At 45.6% G+C, this 14,214-nt stretch overlaps 1 protein-coding gene across 2 annotated transcripts in view; it reads right to left on the bottom strand.

Annotated features, from left to right (window-relative positions):
- The window catches only part of LOC137377462 (B-cell scaffold protein with ankyrin repeats-like), a 264,713-nt gene that overhangs the window by 124,747 nt on the left and 125,752 nt on the right, over nt 1–14,214 (bottom strand). For both annotated transcript variants that reach the window (XM_068047063.1, XM_068047072.1), the window contains one exon: nt 7,170–7,369. In XM_068047063.1, coding sequence (XP_067903164.1) covers nt 7,170–7,369 — 200 coding nt within the window. The remainder of the gene's footprint in view (nt 1–7,169; nt 7,370–14,214) is intronic.

The raw sequence follows: 14,214 nt of genomic DNA, 5'->3' as shown, positions 1-14,214 counted from the left end.
CTGACCTACACTGGCTCCCTATCTGTCAACACTTTCAATTTAAAATTCTCACCCTTGTTTTCAAATCCTTCCATGGCCACGCCCGCTTCCTATCTCTGTAATCTCCTCCAGCCCTATAACCCTGCGAGATCTCTGTAATCTCCTCCAGCCCCACAACCCTGCGAGATCTCTGTAATCTCCTCCAGCCCCACAACCCTGCGAGATCTCTGTAATCTCCTCCAGCCCCACAACCCTGCGAGATCTCTATAATCTCCTCCAGCCCTACAACCCTGCGAGATCTCTGTAATCTCCTCCAGCCCTACAACCCTGCGAGATCTCTGTAATCTCCTCCAGCCCCACAACCCTGCGAGATCTCTGTAATCTCCTCCAGCCCTACAACCCTGCGAGATCTCTGTAATCTCCTCCAGCCCTACAACCCTGCGAGATCTCTGTAATCTCCTCCAGCCCCACAACCCTGCGAGATCTCTGTAATCTCCTCCAGCCCTACAACCCTGCGAGATCTCTGTAATCTCCTCCAGCCCCACAACCCTGCGAGATCTCTGTAATCTCCTCCAGCCCTACAACCCTGCGAGATCTCTGTAATCTCCTCCAGCCCTACAATCCTGCGAGATCTCTGTAATCTCCTCCAGCCCCACAACCCTGCGAGATCTCTGTAATCTCCTCCAGCCCCACAACCCTGCGAGATCTCTGTAATCTCCTCCAGCCCCACAACCCTGCGAGATTGCTGCACTCGTCCAGTTCTGGGTTCTTACGCATCCCCGATTTCCTTTGCTCCACCATTGGCAGCTGTGTCTTCAGCTGCCTGGGCTCAAAGGAGAACCTGTTTCCACTGACAAGACAGTCAGTAACCAAAAATCACAGATTTAAGATAAGAACCAGGGGAGATGAGGAAAACATTTTTACACAGTGAGTTGTTGTGATCTGGAATGCGCTGCCTGAAAGGGCGGTGGAAGCAGATTCAATAGTAACTTTCAAAAGGGAATTAGATACATACTCGGAAAGGGAAAATTTGCAGGGCTGTGGGGAAAGAGCAGTAGGGGGTGGGACTAATTGGATCGCTCTTTCAAAGAGCCAGCACAGGCACAATGGGCTGAATGGTCTCCTGTGCTGTACAATTCTATGATTTGATGCTTTCTTATATGTTTCTGAGTTGGTGAGCCTGGATGCTTTTATTCATTGCCCTACCTCTGGTGTCACCTTTAGCCCTCTACTTTTTTTTATTCGTTCCTGGGATGTGGGCGTCGCTGGCTAGGTGAGCATTTATTGCCCATCCCTAATTGCCCTTGAGAAGGTGGTGGTGAGCTGCCTTCTTGAACCGCTGCAGTCCATGTGGGGTAGATACACCCACAGTGATGTTAGGAAGGGAGTTCCAGAATTTTGACCCAGTGACAGTGAAGGAACGGCGATATAGTTCCAAGTCAGGATGGTGTGTGACTTGGAGGGGAACTTGCAGGTGGTGGTGTTCCCATGTATTTGCTGCCCTTGTCCTTCTAGTTGGTAGAGGTCGCGGGTTTGGAAGGTGCTGTCTAAGGAGCCTTGGTGAGTTGCTGCAGTGCATCTTGTAGATGGTACACACTGTTGCCACTGTGCGTCGGTGGTGGAGGGTGTGAATGTTTGTAGATGGGGTGCCAATCAAGCGGGCTGCTTTGTCCTGGATGGTGTCGAGCTTCTTGAATGCTGTTGGAGCTGCACCCATCCAGGCAAGTGGAGAGTATTCCATCACACTCCTGACTTGTGCCTTGTAGATGGTGGTCAGGCTTTGGGGAGTCAGGAGGCGAGTTACTTGCCGCAGGATTCCTAGCCTCTGACCTGATTTCTTCAGGGGCAATAACAGCAACTAGTTTCAGTGTTAGATATTTTAAACTTCAAAATCCAGATGGTCAAATATCCATATGCCTCCAGGTAACAGTGTGATACAGTGAGTGTGCAATAAATAAAAGTTGGCTCACATTTAATACCGAGCAGCACAAACTGTTCTTTGTACAGTTAAGCGTTGATCTAAAAGTGAGAACCTAACTCGACCTGATTGGACATTTCAAATTCAGACCAGAAGAGCAAAGCCGAAGCTTACAAGAGAGAAAGGAAGACTTGCATTTCCATAGTGCCTTTCACAACCTCAGGTTCCAAAGTACTTTACAGCCAATGAAATGCTTTTAAAGTGCAGTCACTGTTGTATCACTGAAACGCTGAAGTCAATTTGAGCTTTCGGATATTTTACACAAGATGGGTCAATAGAATATGGAATGCATTACTGAAGTGTTGTTTTGAAGACTATGAAAGGATGTGAGGAAGGGACATGGAAAGAGGAGGAAAATAGGATTAACCTGGACCGGGGTTTCTGCAGTGTGAGAGGTAGCATATGTTAGGAAAGTGATTCTGTTTTGTTAAAAAATATTTTTAAAGGAATTTATGGTTAAACTGAATAAATGTTGGATCAGTTTAAAAAAAAACATCAAGAGGACACTCAGGGAGCTGGATTGGCAACAATGTTATTGGTTGTCACATGACTCAAGTTAAAGATAGAACAGAAACCCTAGTAAAAGGGGCAGAGAAGTGATAAGCACCCCTTTAATTAGACAAGCCCAGTAGCAGCAGAGCACCTGGGATGGGCAGGAAACTCATAGCCTTTTTGGTTGTTGGGTCAGTCAGTGTGGTTACCTTCTGGAGTGAGATAAAGTCAATTCTGCTGCTGAAGTGTCAAGAAAGGACAGAAGACTACAACCCAGCTCACTTTTCAGCAATTCCATAAAAGGCACTGTGAAGTCCACTATGTCGTAAAGCCTGGCTCGGGTATAAAATTAAAACCTGACCCGGGCCCAACCTGACAACAGCCAACCCGAACCTGACCCGAGCTGAGTCCTTTAATTTTTTTAAATACCCGACCCGACCCGAAAATAACAAACATATTTTTGAAACAGAAAAAGATCATAGACTAAAACAAAACAATATGAAACAAAACAGTACAATCCAGCCCAACCTGACCCAAGCCTGAATGCCGGACGTCGAATACAGACCCTACCCGACTCAAACCCTACACGTAGTCGGCTTTGGTCAGGTTCGGGTCGGGTAGCCAAGCTTTACTGTGTCAATTCATCTAGTCTCCTGTCTTTGAAGAAAGCTTGCTAAAATTAATTCTCAACACTGCCTGAAAAGAACCTTTCTGAAGGATCTCAGTGACCTGTCTACGTGTGCTCAGGAGTTAGACTGTATGTCAGTTTTGGAACAACATATCTCATCTGCTGTTTTCTTCAAAAACGAGCAAGTAACCAACCCAAGTGCTTTTTGTCTGTAACAGAGCTCTGATCCAAAAAATTCCTTTATATTTTTTCAGTTAACCGGTATATATGTGTGTGTGTGAGTGTGAAAGGACTAAGTTAAAAAGGGAACTTTAAAATTTAAAATCTGTGTGCTCAAGTTTTACTTCATTACTAGTTAAGACTGTTTTATAATAAACTGATAATTTTGTTGTTTATTAAAGAAACCTGGTTAGTGTGTTCTGTTCTGGGAAAAATAGAGTATATGATTGACCGTATCATTAAGTGGGAAAATTTAAATATATGTTGTGACCTGTGGAGAAGTGGGACTGGAAAAAACAGTGCCTCGGTCGTACACATAGCACAAACACAAGAGGGTGAATAGCTTCCCCCTGTGCGTTCATATCAGTGAATTTAGAACTCCTTTCCACCGTTTCATAGATAGAATTCTTGCCACTCAAAAGCAATAAACATTGCTATCTTGATTATTATAAATCTACATTTTTGATATTGCAATAATGAAATACAATCAACAACAACTTGCATTTCTATAGCACATTTAACGTCGTAAAACGTCACAAGGATCTTCACAGGAGCGCTATTAAACAAAATCAGACACCCAGCCACATGAGGTGGTTCATGTGGAGGTAGGTTTAATTGAAACATTCAAAAGGGAATTAGACAGTTACATGAAAGGGAAGAATGTGCAGGATTACAGGGAGAAGGCAGGGGAATGGAACTGAGGGAATTGCTCTTTCAGAGAGCCAGTGTGGACACAATGGGCTGAATGACCTCCTTCTGCACTGTAACGATTCTGTGATTACTGGATGAACAGAAATTTCCTTCAATTAAATATTGGAAAGACTGAAGCCGTTGTTTTCGATTCCTGCCCCAAACTCTTTTCCCTAGCTACTGACTCCATCCCTCTCCCTGGCAACAGTCTGAGGCTGAACAAACTTGGTGTCATTTGGGAAACTAGCCCCCATCCCATGCTAGACTTGTCCCAAGTACTGTGTACCAACTCCTGGTGAAGTTACCAGTATTTACATCTGGGTGCAGTGGTTTTATTGAAATATAATATGGTGCAGAGATAATGTAGAGATGATATAGTGACAGTATTTGGAGAGTGTGATTTAAACGTCTTCACATGTCTGGGATAATTAATACATTCACACACTCATAAAGTTTACTAAACTGCATCCCAAGTTCAGACCCAGTATTACCTCAACACAAAGAAAGATGTTGAGTTCTGTGTAAACAGGCGGTGACGGTGCTCAATTGGTGAGTCTTGGAGTATCAGTTCGTCTGGACATGATTTGGAGATGCTGACTTTTCCCATAGTTAAAGGGTCTGTCCTGCTATTCTTCAGGAAAACACTCAGTTCTATCTATGTATGCTACAGCACCTTCAAACTGTTTCTTTTTCGAAGTCTCTGGTGACTAAACAAAATATTTGCTTCTGGATGTCTCATGGTGATTATGAGCTGAATTTTCCTGGTCCCGTGGAGACGGATTAGGAGGCAGGACTGAAAACAAAGTCGGAATATAGTGTGTCGGGTTGGCTATCCAACGTGTTCCTGCCTCTGAGTGATTTTGCCGGAGGCGAGGTCAATGCAGCAGAGGCTACCCATCCAGCGGTAGCTAGTAGCCAATTAGACCCACTAACTGGCTAGTTGGGGGAATGTTGATGTTACCAGAAGGATCTTCCCGACTGCAGACAGTTTTCCCAATGAGGCTGAAGCTTGGCAGGTAAATGGAAACAGCTTCCCAGTGGCAGGCCAGGAGGCCATTGGCATCGCCACTTGACCCCCCCAGCACACACCCGCTGGGATGCGATGGCCACAGCTGCAGCCAAAAGTCATCCTGTGCAGCAGCTCCTCCTCCTTAATGATAGCCTGTCAGCTGTGGCCATGAATGATTTTAAATTTTTCCCAATGCTGCAGAGAGCGCTTTCATTTTGAGGCATCCTTGTTGTCTTCTGCCTGCCTCAGCATCGCCCACCACTCCTGGTTGGCTGCTGGCCAGACATCTTTGTGGACTTTACTGGTCTGTCCACTGTCCTTATTTGGATGGGTTTCCTGGAGGCAACTTCTTAATTGGCCGTCCTATCATCATATCCTTCTATTCCTTACTCCCTCGTGTGTTTATCCAGCTTCCCCTTAAAATGTATCTATACTATTCACCTCAAACACTCCCTGTGGTAGTGAGTTCAACATTCTCACCACTCTCTGGGTAATGAAGTTTCTCCTGAATTTATTAGTGACTGTCTTATATTTATGGCCCCTAGTTTTGGACTCCCTCACAAGTGAAAACATTTGCTCTGCACCTACCCTATCAAACCCTTTCATAATTTTAAAGGTCTCTCTCAGGTCAGCACTCAGCCATCTCTTTTCTAGAGAAAACAGCCCCAGCTTGTTCAATCTTTCCTGATAGTTTCCTGAGGGTTTTGCTCTTGAGATTGTTAAAAGCACAATTTAAATGCAAGTCTTATTTTTTCCTATCCAGCTTTATCTATCGCTGGATAAAGCACCTACACCATAGTTCAGGCAGAGAAAATTTGAAAGTAATTCCAGGCTACTTACCACAACCAACCATGCGAATGTTTTACAAAGAATAAAAACCTCCTCCTACTCTTACATTGTTAGATTGCTGGAATGGAAAGGATCATTCCAGAGCCCAGTCTATCCTTCATATCACACAGATAAGCCCATGGCTACATCCTCCATAAGGTTAGAACCAGAACAGGACAAGAGTTGCAAATTGTATGTGAAGATTATTTAGTAACTACAAAATGTGCCTGGAAGTTAACAGAGCCCCAATAAAGAGCAACACTGGAAAAACAGTAGATTCATTGGCATCTGAAAAGAGAAAAGACAGGTTACCCGGTCAAGACACACCGGAGATCATGCTTGTAGGACTGGTCAGAACAATGAGCTGAGGTGAGAACAGCAACATCTTACATTTATATAGCACCTGTAATGTTGTCCCAAGGTGCTTCACAGTGGTGTAAATCAGACACTATTTGGGACTGAGCCAATTGTGGAGATATTAGGTCAGGTGACCAAAAGCTTGGTCAAAGAAGCAGGTTTTAAAAAGCATCTTAAAGGAGGAGAGAGAAGTAGAGAGGGAGAGAGGTTGAGGAAGAGAATTCCAGAGCTTAGGGCTCAGGCAGCTGAAGGCACGACTGCCAATGGTGGAACAAAGGAAATGGGGGATGCACAGGAGGCCAGAATTGGAGGAGCCCAGAGGTCTCACAGGATTATGGGGCTGGAGGAGGTTATCGAGACAGGGAGAGGTGAGGAGGCCACGAGGAAATTGAAAACAAGGATAAGTATTGTAAAATCAAAACATTGCTGGACTGGAAGCCAATGTAGGTCAGTGAGGATAGGGCTGATGGGTGAATGGGACTTGCTGCAAGTTTGGAATAGATTGGTTAGAGCAGTATTGAAGACAACAGCCAGAGAGGCTGCACAGAGTATAATGAAGGCAGTAAGATCTCTCAACACCCAACCATTTCCAGGTCAAACCCTCATTTCTGGACAGTCACCTACAATTACAGACACGCATCACATCATCGATAAAACTGACAACCTAACTCATTAAACTTTTACAGATGCTACAAACTTTCGATATTTTCTAGTTTTATTTTGTATTTCTAGCACTCTTCATCTGTACAAATTCCACATTCTCTTTGAGCTTTCTACTAGACCTGATTGGTTAATTGGAACTCGACCCCTTGTCTGCAGAATTTCTAATGATTGAGGATCATTGAAGTTTTCATCAAGGTATAAGAAGGTTCATGTTTACAATTGGCTATCAGCATACATTCTGCCATCTCAGCAATGATTAGGCTAACTTTGTGTTTGATGTTTGATACATCACATCACTAGGGTAAAACAGCATTGAAATAACTTACTGTGAATCTATCTAGGAGCTCCCGAATGTGCTGAAACCCATTCTTCTCAGCGAGATCACTTGGGTTTTCTCCACAAGAATTCAGCACTGCGGAGGCCTGAGCTGCTCCAGGACATTCCAGAAGCAGAGTGGTCAGGTTCTCTAGTCCATTCTTGGCCGCGAAATGAAGAAGTGTTGGGAATTCATGTTCATGATGAAGATCTAGATATCAATATGAATTATGCAAATGTCAGTTCTGAAGGAGGGTGTGTGGGAGGAAACAGAAGAGCTAATTTTTCAAGTCGGCATACCTGTACACTGATTAAGGAACACAGTCCTAGATACATGTAAAGAACTCCTCTCCATTTTTATAGATGCTTGTCTTACCTCAGTCTACCTTGTTCAGTTTAAGTTCCCTATAAATACCAGCTGTCACTACTGCAAATCCATCTGAATTGCATCCAAATCTCACCTTTCATTTTCCCACTATTTGGCAGTCTATAATGTACTCCCAAAATGATAATAGATCTTTTATATTATTTCTTAAATTCTTAATAGGTAGACTCTGTCTGAACAGCACTATTCATAAAAATGTTCCTTTCTAAGGTTATAATCATGTCTTTAGTCAATATGACTGTTCTTGTTCTGTATTTCATCAGTGTCATTCTCCTGGGAAAGGCAGAGCAGAGAATATTATGTTTCCAATCCTGCCCAGGCTGAAGCCAAGGTCTGAGACAAGACTAGAACATCATCTTCCTGTTTTCATTAATGGCTGTAGTTAATCAACTTTATTTACATTGCGTCTACTGCACAGAAACAGGCCATTCGGCCCAACGGGTCGATGTTGGTGTTTATGCTCCACATGAGCCTCCTCCCATCCCTCTTCATCTCAGCCTATCAGCACATCTTTCTATTCCTTTCTCCCTCATCTGTTTATCCAGCTTCCCTTTAAATGTATCGATACGATTCACCTCAACCACTCCCTGTGGTAGTGAGTTCCACATTCTCACCATTCTCTGGGGAAAGAAGTTTCTCCGGAATTCCCGATGAGATTTATTAGTGACTGTCCTTTATTGACGGCCCCTGGTTTTGGGCTCCCCAACAAGTGGAAACGCTTTCTCTGCGTCTGGTAGCTTTGATCTGCAGAAATATACTTGGATTTTCTCAGATGGAGTGAGGATTTGTGCAGTGTATGTTTATTGAATTATTTTACAGTGTCATCAGATTCCAATCTAATCATGTTCAGTACCATCTACCACATTTTCCCCAGTTGATTCCATATCTTGGATTTTATTGATTACAAAAATTACTCATCTCATGAGCTAACTGAGAAGGTCAGCCAGTTTGATTAATGTGAGGCCAAATTTTCAGGGAAGATATTTGCAGATAAAATCCACCTGTGTGAGTTGTTTCATAAATCAAAATGATAAACACAACATAGCACATTATAGAGAAAGTAATGGCACAGCATATTTAACAAATAGCAAATGGGAGGGACCAGACAAATGATGTTGTCAAAGGTGTTCCTTTCATAGAACCAGAGATTCTTACAGCACAGAAGGAGGTCATTCAGCCCATTGTGACTGTTCTGGCTCTTTGAAAGAGCTATCCAATTCGTCCCACTCCCCTGCTCTTTCCCCATAGCCCTGTAAATTTTTCCTTTTCAAGTATTTATCGAATTCCCTTTTGAAATTTACCATTGACTCTGTTTCGACTGCCCTTTCAGGGAGGGTTTTTCAGTGGTATTGTGCCTGTTTTTAACCCATTCAAAAACCATCCACATAAACAGTTAAAAGGGGCCCAATATGTACTGTGGACCAGTCAGACAGGAGTTTTCTATGGAATTGTACAGAAACGTTTGCCCAGCAGCCTTCACATATTAAGGGTAGGCGGTGGCGCAGTGGTATTGTCACTGGACTAGTAACACAGAGACCCAGGGTATTTCCCTGGGGACATGGGTTCGAATCCCACCACAGCAGAAGGTGGAATTTGAATTTAATTAATAAATCTGGAATTTAAAGCTAGTCTAATGATGGCCATGAAACCATTGTCGATTGTTGTAAAAACCCATCCGGTTCATTAATGCCCTTTAGGGAAGGAAATCTGCTGTCCTTACCTGGTCTGGCCTACATGTGACTCCAGACCCACAGCAATGTGGTTAACTCTTACATGCCTTTGAAATGGCCTAGCAAGCCACTCAGTTGTACCTAACCGCTACATAGTCAATATAAAGGAATGAAACCGGACGGACCACCCGGCATCGACCTAGGCACCGGAAACGGCAACGGCAAACCCAGCCCTGTCGACCCTGCAAAGTCCTCCTTACTAATATCTGGGAGCTTGTGCCAAAGTTGGGAGAGCTGTCCCACAGACTCGTCAAGCAACAGCCTGACATAGTCATACTCACGGAATCATACCTTACAGACAATGTCCCAGACACTGCAATCACTATTGTGGGTATGTCCTGTCCCACCGGCAGAGGTGGTGGCACAGTGGTATACAGTAGGGAGGGAGTTGCCCTGGGAGTCCTCAACATCGACTCTGGACCCCATGGAGTCTCATGGTATCAGGTCAAACATGGACAATGTAACCTCCTACTGATTAACACCTACCGCCCTCCCTCAGCTGATGACCCAGTACTCCACCATGTTGAACACCACTTGGAGGAAGCACTGAGGGTGGCAAGGGCACAAAATGTACTCTGGGTGGAGGACTTCAATGTCCATCACCATGTGTGGCTCGGAAGCACCACTACTGACCGAGCTGGCCGAGTCCTAAAGGACATAGCTGCGAGACTGGGTCTGCGGCAGGTGGTGGGGGAACCAACACGAGGGAACAACATACTTGACCTCGTCCTCACCAATCTGCCTGCCACAGATGCTTCTGTCCATGACTGTATTGGTAGGAATGACCACCGCACAGTACTTGTAGAGACGAAGTCCCGCCTTCACATTGAGGATACCCTCCATCGTGTTGTGTGGCACTATCACCGTGCTAAATGGGATAGATTTCGAACAGATCTAGCAATGCAAAACTGGGCATCCATGAGGTGCTGTGGGCCATCAGCAGCAGCAGAATTGTACTCAACCACAATCTGTAACCTCATGGCCCGGCATATCCCCCACTCTACCATTACCATAAAGCCGGGAGACCAACCCTGGTTCAATGAAGAGTGCAGGAGGGCATGCCAGGAGCAGCACCAGGCATACCTCAAAATGAGGTGTCAACCTGGTGAAGCTACAACACAGGGCTATCCGCATGCCAAACTGTGTAAGCAGCATGCGATAGACAGAGCTAAGCGATCCCATAACCAACGGATCAGAGCTAAGCTCTGCAGTCCTGCCACATCCAGCCGTGAATGGTGGTGGACAATTAAACAACTAACTGGAGGAGGTGGCTCCACAAATATCCCCATCCTCAATGATGGGGGGAGCCCAGCACATCAGTGCGAAAGATAAGGCTGAAGCATTTGCAACAATCTTCAGCCAGAAGTGCCGAGTTGATGATCCATCTCGGCCTCCTCCTGAAGTCCCCAGCATCACAGATGCCAGACTTCAGACAATTCGATTCACTCCGCGTGATATCAAGAAACGACTGAAGGCACTGGATACTGCAAAGGCTATGGGCCCTGACAATATTCCGGCAATAGTACTGAAGACCTGTGCTCCAGAACTTGCCGCACTCCTAGCCAAGCTGTTTCAGTATAGCTACAACACTGGCATCTACCCTGCAATGTGGAAAATTGCCCAGGTATGCCCTGTACACACAAAGCAGGACAAGTCCAACCCGCCAATTACCGCCCCATCAGCCTACTCTCTATCATCAGTAAAGTGATGGAAGATGTCATCAACAGTGCCATCAAGCAGCACTTGCTTAGCAATAACCTGCTCAGTGACGCTCAGTTTGGATTCCGCCAGGGCCACTCAGCTCCTGACCTCATTACAGCCTTGGTTCAAACATGGACAAAAGGGCTGAACTCAAGAGGTGAGGTGAGAGTGACTGCCCTTGACATCAAGGCAGCATTTGACAAAGTATGGCATCAAGGAGCCCTAGCAAAACTGAGGTCAATGGGAATCAGAGGGAAAACCCTCCGCTGGCTGGAGTCATACCTAGCGCAAAGGAAGATGGTTGTGGTTTTTGGTGGTCAATCATCTGAGCTCCAGGACATCACTGCAGGAGTTCCTCAGGGTAGTGTCCTGGGCCCAACCATCTTCAGCTGCTTCATCAATGACCTTCCTTCAATCATAAGGTCAGAAGTGGGGATGTTCGCGGATGATTGCACAATGTTCAGCACCATTCGTGACTCCTCAGATACTGAAGCAGTCCGTGTAGAAATGCAGCAAGACCTGGACAATATCCAGGCTTGGGCTGATAAGTGGCAAGTAACATTCGCGCCACACAAGTGCCAGGCAATGACCATCTCCAACAAGAGAGAATCTAACCATCTCCCCTTGACATTCAACAGCATTACCATCGCTGAATCCCCCACTATCAACATCCTAGCGGTTACCATTGACCAGAAACTGAACTGGAGTAGCCATATAAATACCGTGGCTAAAACAACAGGTCAGAGACTAGGAATCCTGAGGTGAGTAACTCACCTTCTGACTCCCCAAAGCCTGTCCACCATCTACAAGGCACAAGTCAGGAGTGTGATGGAATACTCTCCACTTGCCTGGATGGGTGCAGCTCCAACAACACTCAAGAAACTCGACACCATCCAGGACAAAGCAGCCCGCTTGATTGGCACCCCATCTACAAACATTCACTCCCTCCACCACTGACGCACAGTCGCAGCAGTGTGTACCATCTCCAAGATGCACTGCAGTAATGCATCAAGGCTCCTTTGACAGCATCTTCCAAACCCACGACCTCTACCAACTAGAAGGACAAGGGCAGCAAATACATGGGAACACCACCACCTGCAAGTTCCCCTCCAAGTCACACACCATCCTGACTTGGAACTATATCGCCGTTCCTTCACTGTCACTGGGTCAAAATCCTGGAACTCCCTTCCTAACAGCACTGTGGGTGTATCTACCCCACATGGACTGCAGCGGTTCAAGAAGGCAGCTCACCACCACCTTCTCAAGGGCAATTAGTGATTGGCAATAAATACTGGCCTGGCCACAGTTTTTCCATCATTGTGCCCAGCTTTCCCAACATTCAAGGGGAGGGAGTAAACACAACTAAAACTGAAATTTCAGGACATGCTCAGAAGCAGCTCCTCTTGTGTGCGGCTGTGTGATAGAATGATCTAATTCATAAGATTTAATTTCGATGATAATGTGAGCAGTTACTGCTTCATATGCCTTCAGTTTGTGGGCTGCTTTTATTGGATGGTTAATTTCATACATTTTTAAAATAAGTTTTATACATTTTTAAAAGAAATGATTCCAGGTAGAAAGCACCATTTAAAGTATTTCATCGCTTAGCAACAATAATGAAAAGGTTTGAATCTAACTCCAAAAACGATTAAGTCTCCTTATTTGTGGATCAGCTGAATCTAGTGTTCCCTGCACAATTATAATTAACAATACCACACAAGTGAAGGGCAAGCTTTTTATTTGGGGCACCTTTTCTTCACTGAAAATCATGTGGTTTCCAACTGTAAGGCATCAAAGAATGAGAGGAACTGAAAAGATTTGATTATTATTCTGTGTCAGTCAGAATACACCATGGGGAATGAGTATTAAAAATGATGAATTCAATTTATTTTTACTGGGCCTCTCGAAAGAGGATAAGATAGACTATTATTAAATTAGAAGGATACAGAGATTCAAAAAGCTGGATGAGAAGTCAGGATATTGAAACTGGGTCAGTGTTGTTTTGCTATATCTCACAAAGGAACATCAGACAGGAGAACCACACCCAGAGGAGGGAATGGATTCTCTGTCCATAGCCATTAATGGAATGAGTACTGGGCATGCTCTGTCAAACCCCGCCATATTATCCTCAATATGCTGCCCCTCAAACAACCCCTCACACAAATACAATGAGGGGGAAAAAGCTGGTAACTTTAGCTGTGGTGGCACTGAAAATGAAAGGATGTCGGCAATCAGCATCTCGACATGAAGGAGAGATTAATAAATAATTGGAGTGGTGCCCAGAGATGGAAAATCGGAGCCTCACCATTTCTCGAGCTATGTTCCCTACAACTGCTTTGCTGACTGGAAGCATGAAATTGAGATGAGGGATTCAGTCCCAGGGTTCACCACACAAAATGTTTCCCATTGGAGAGAGAACATAAACTAGGCTTGTATTCCTGGGAATATGGAAGGTTAAGGGGACATTTGACTGAGGTTTTTAGAATTTCAAAAGGCATTGATAGGAAGATAGAGAGAAACATTTTCCACTGGTGGGGGAGGACGAGAGGGGATGAGGTAGGGGTAGATGGTATTGGGGGTGAGGGAGGGTGAGGGGGATGAGGGGGAGGGTAAGTGGGTGAGGGAGATGAGAGTCTGAAGGTGTGAGGGGGTGAGGGAGGGTGAGGGCTGGGGTTGAGCTAGGATAGGGTTGGGGGAAAGGGGTGAGGGGTTGAGCGGGATGGGGTGAGGATGAGGGAGGTGAGGGGGTGAGGGAGGGTTAGGGTGTGAGGGGGGAAGGAGTGAGGGGAGGTGGGGGTGAGGGGATGAAGGGGTGAGTGGATGAGGGGGTGAGTGGATGAGGGGGTGAGGGTGGTGGGTGAGGGGGATGGGGTGGAGGATGAGGGGATGAGGGAGGTGAGGAGCTGAGCGAGCCTTAGGGGGTGAGGGCGGAAGGAATGAGAGTATGAGTGGGGGAGGGGATGGAATGAGGGGGTGAGTGGATGAGGAGTGAGTGGGTGGGTGGGTGAGGGGGTGAGATGAGGAGTGAGTGGGTGAATGGGTGAGGGAATGAGGGGATGAGGAAGTGAGGGGATGAGCAGGTGAGGGGATGAGGGGGTGAGGGGATGAGGGGGTGAAGAGGTGAAGTGATGAGGAGATGAGTGGGTGAGGGTGAGGTGATGAGGGGATGAGGGGGTGGGATTGAGGGGGTGAGGAGGTGAGTGGGTTGAGGGGTTCGAAAGTGTAAGCCATTGGCGTAAT

This window comes from Heterodontus francisci, chromosome 1, assembly GCF_036365525.1.
Source record: "Heterodontus francisci isolate sHetFra1 chromosome 1, sHetFra1.hap1, whole genome shotgun sequence".
Lineage (NCBI taxonomy): Eukaryota > Metazoa > Chordata > Chondrichthyes > Heterodontiformes > Heterodontidae > Heterodontus > Heterodontus francisci.
Note: the sequence above shows the minus strand (reverse complement) of the source record. Positions and strands in the feature narration are given on the sequence as shown.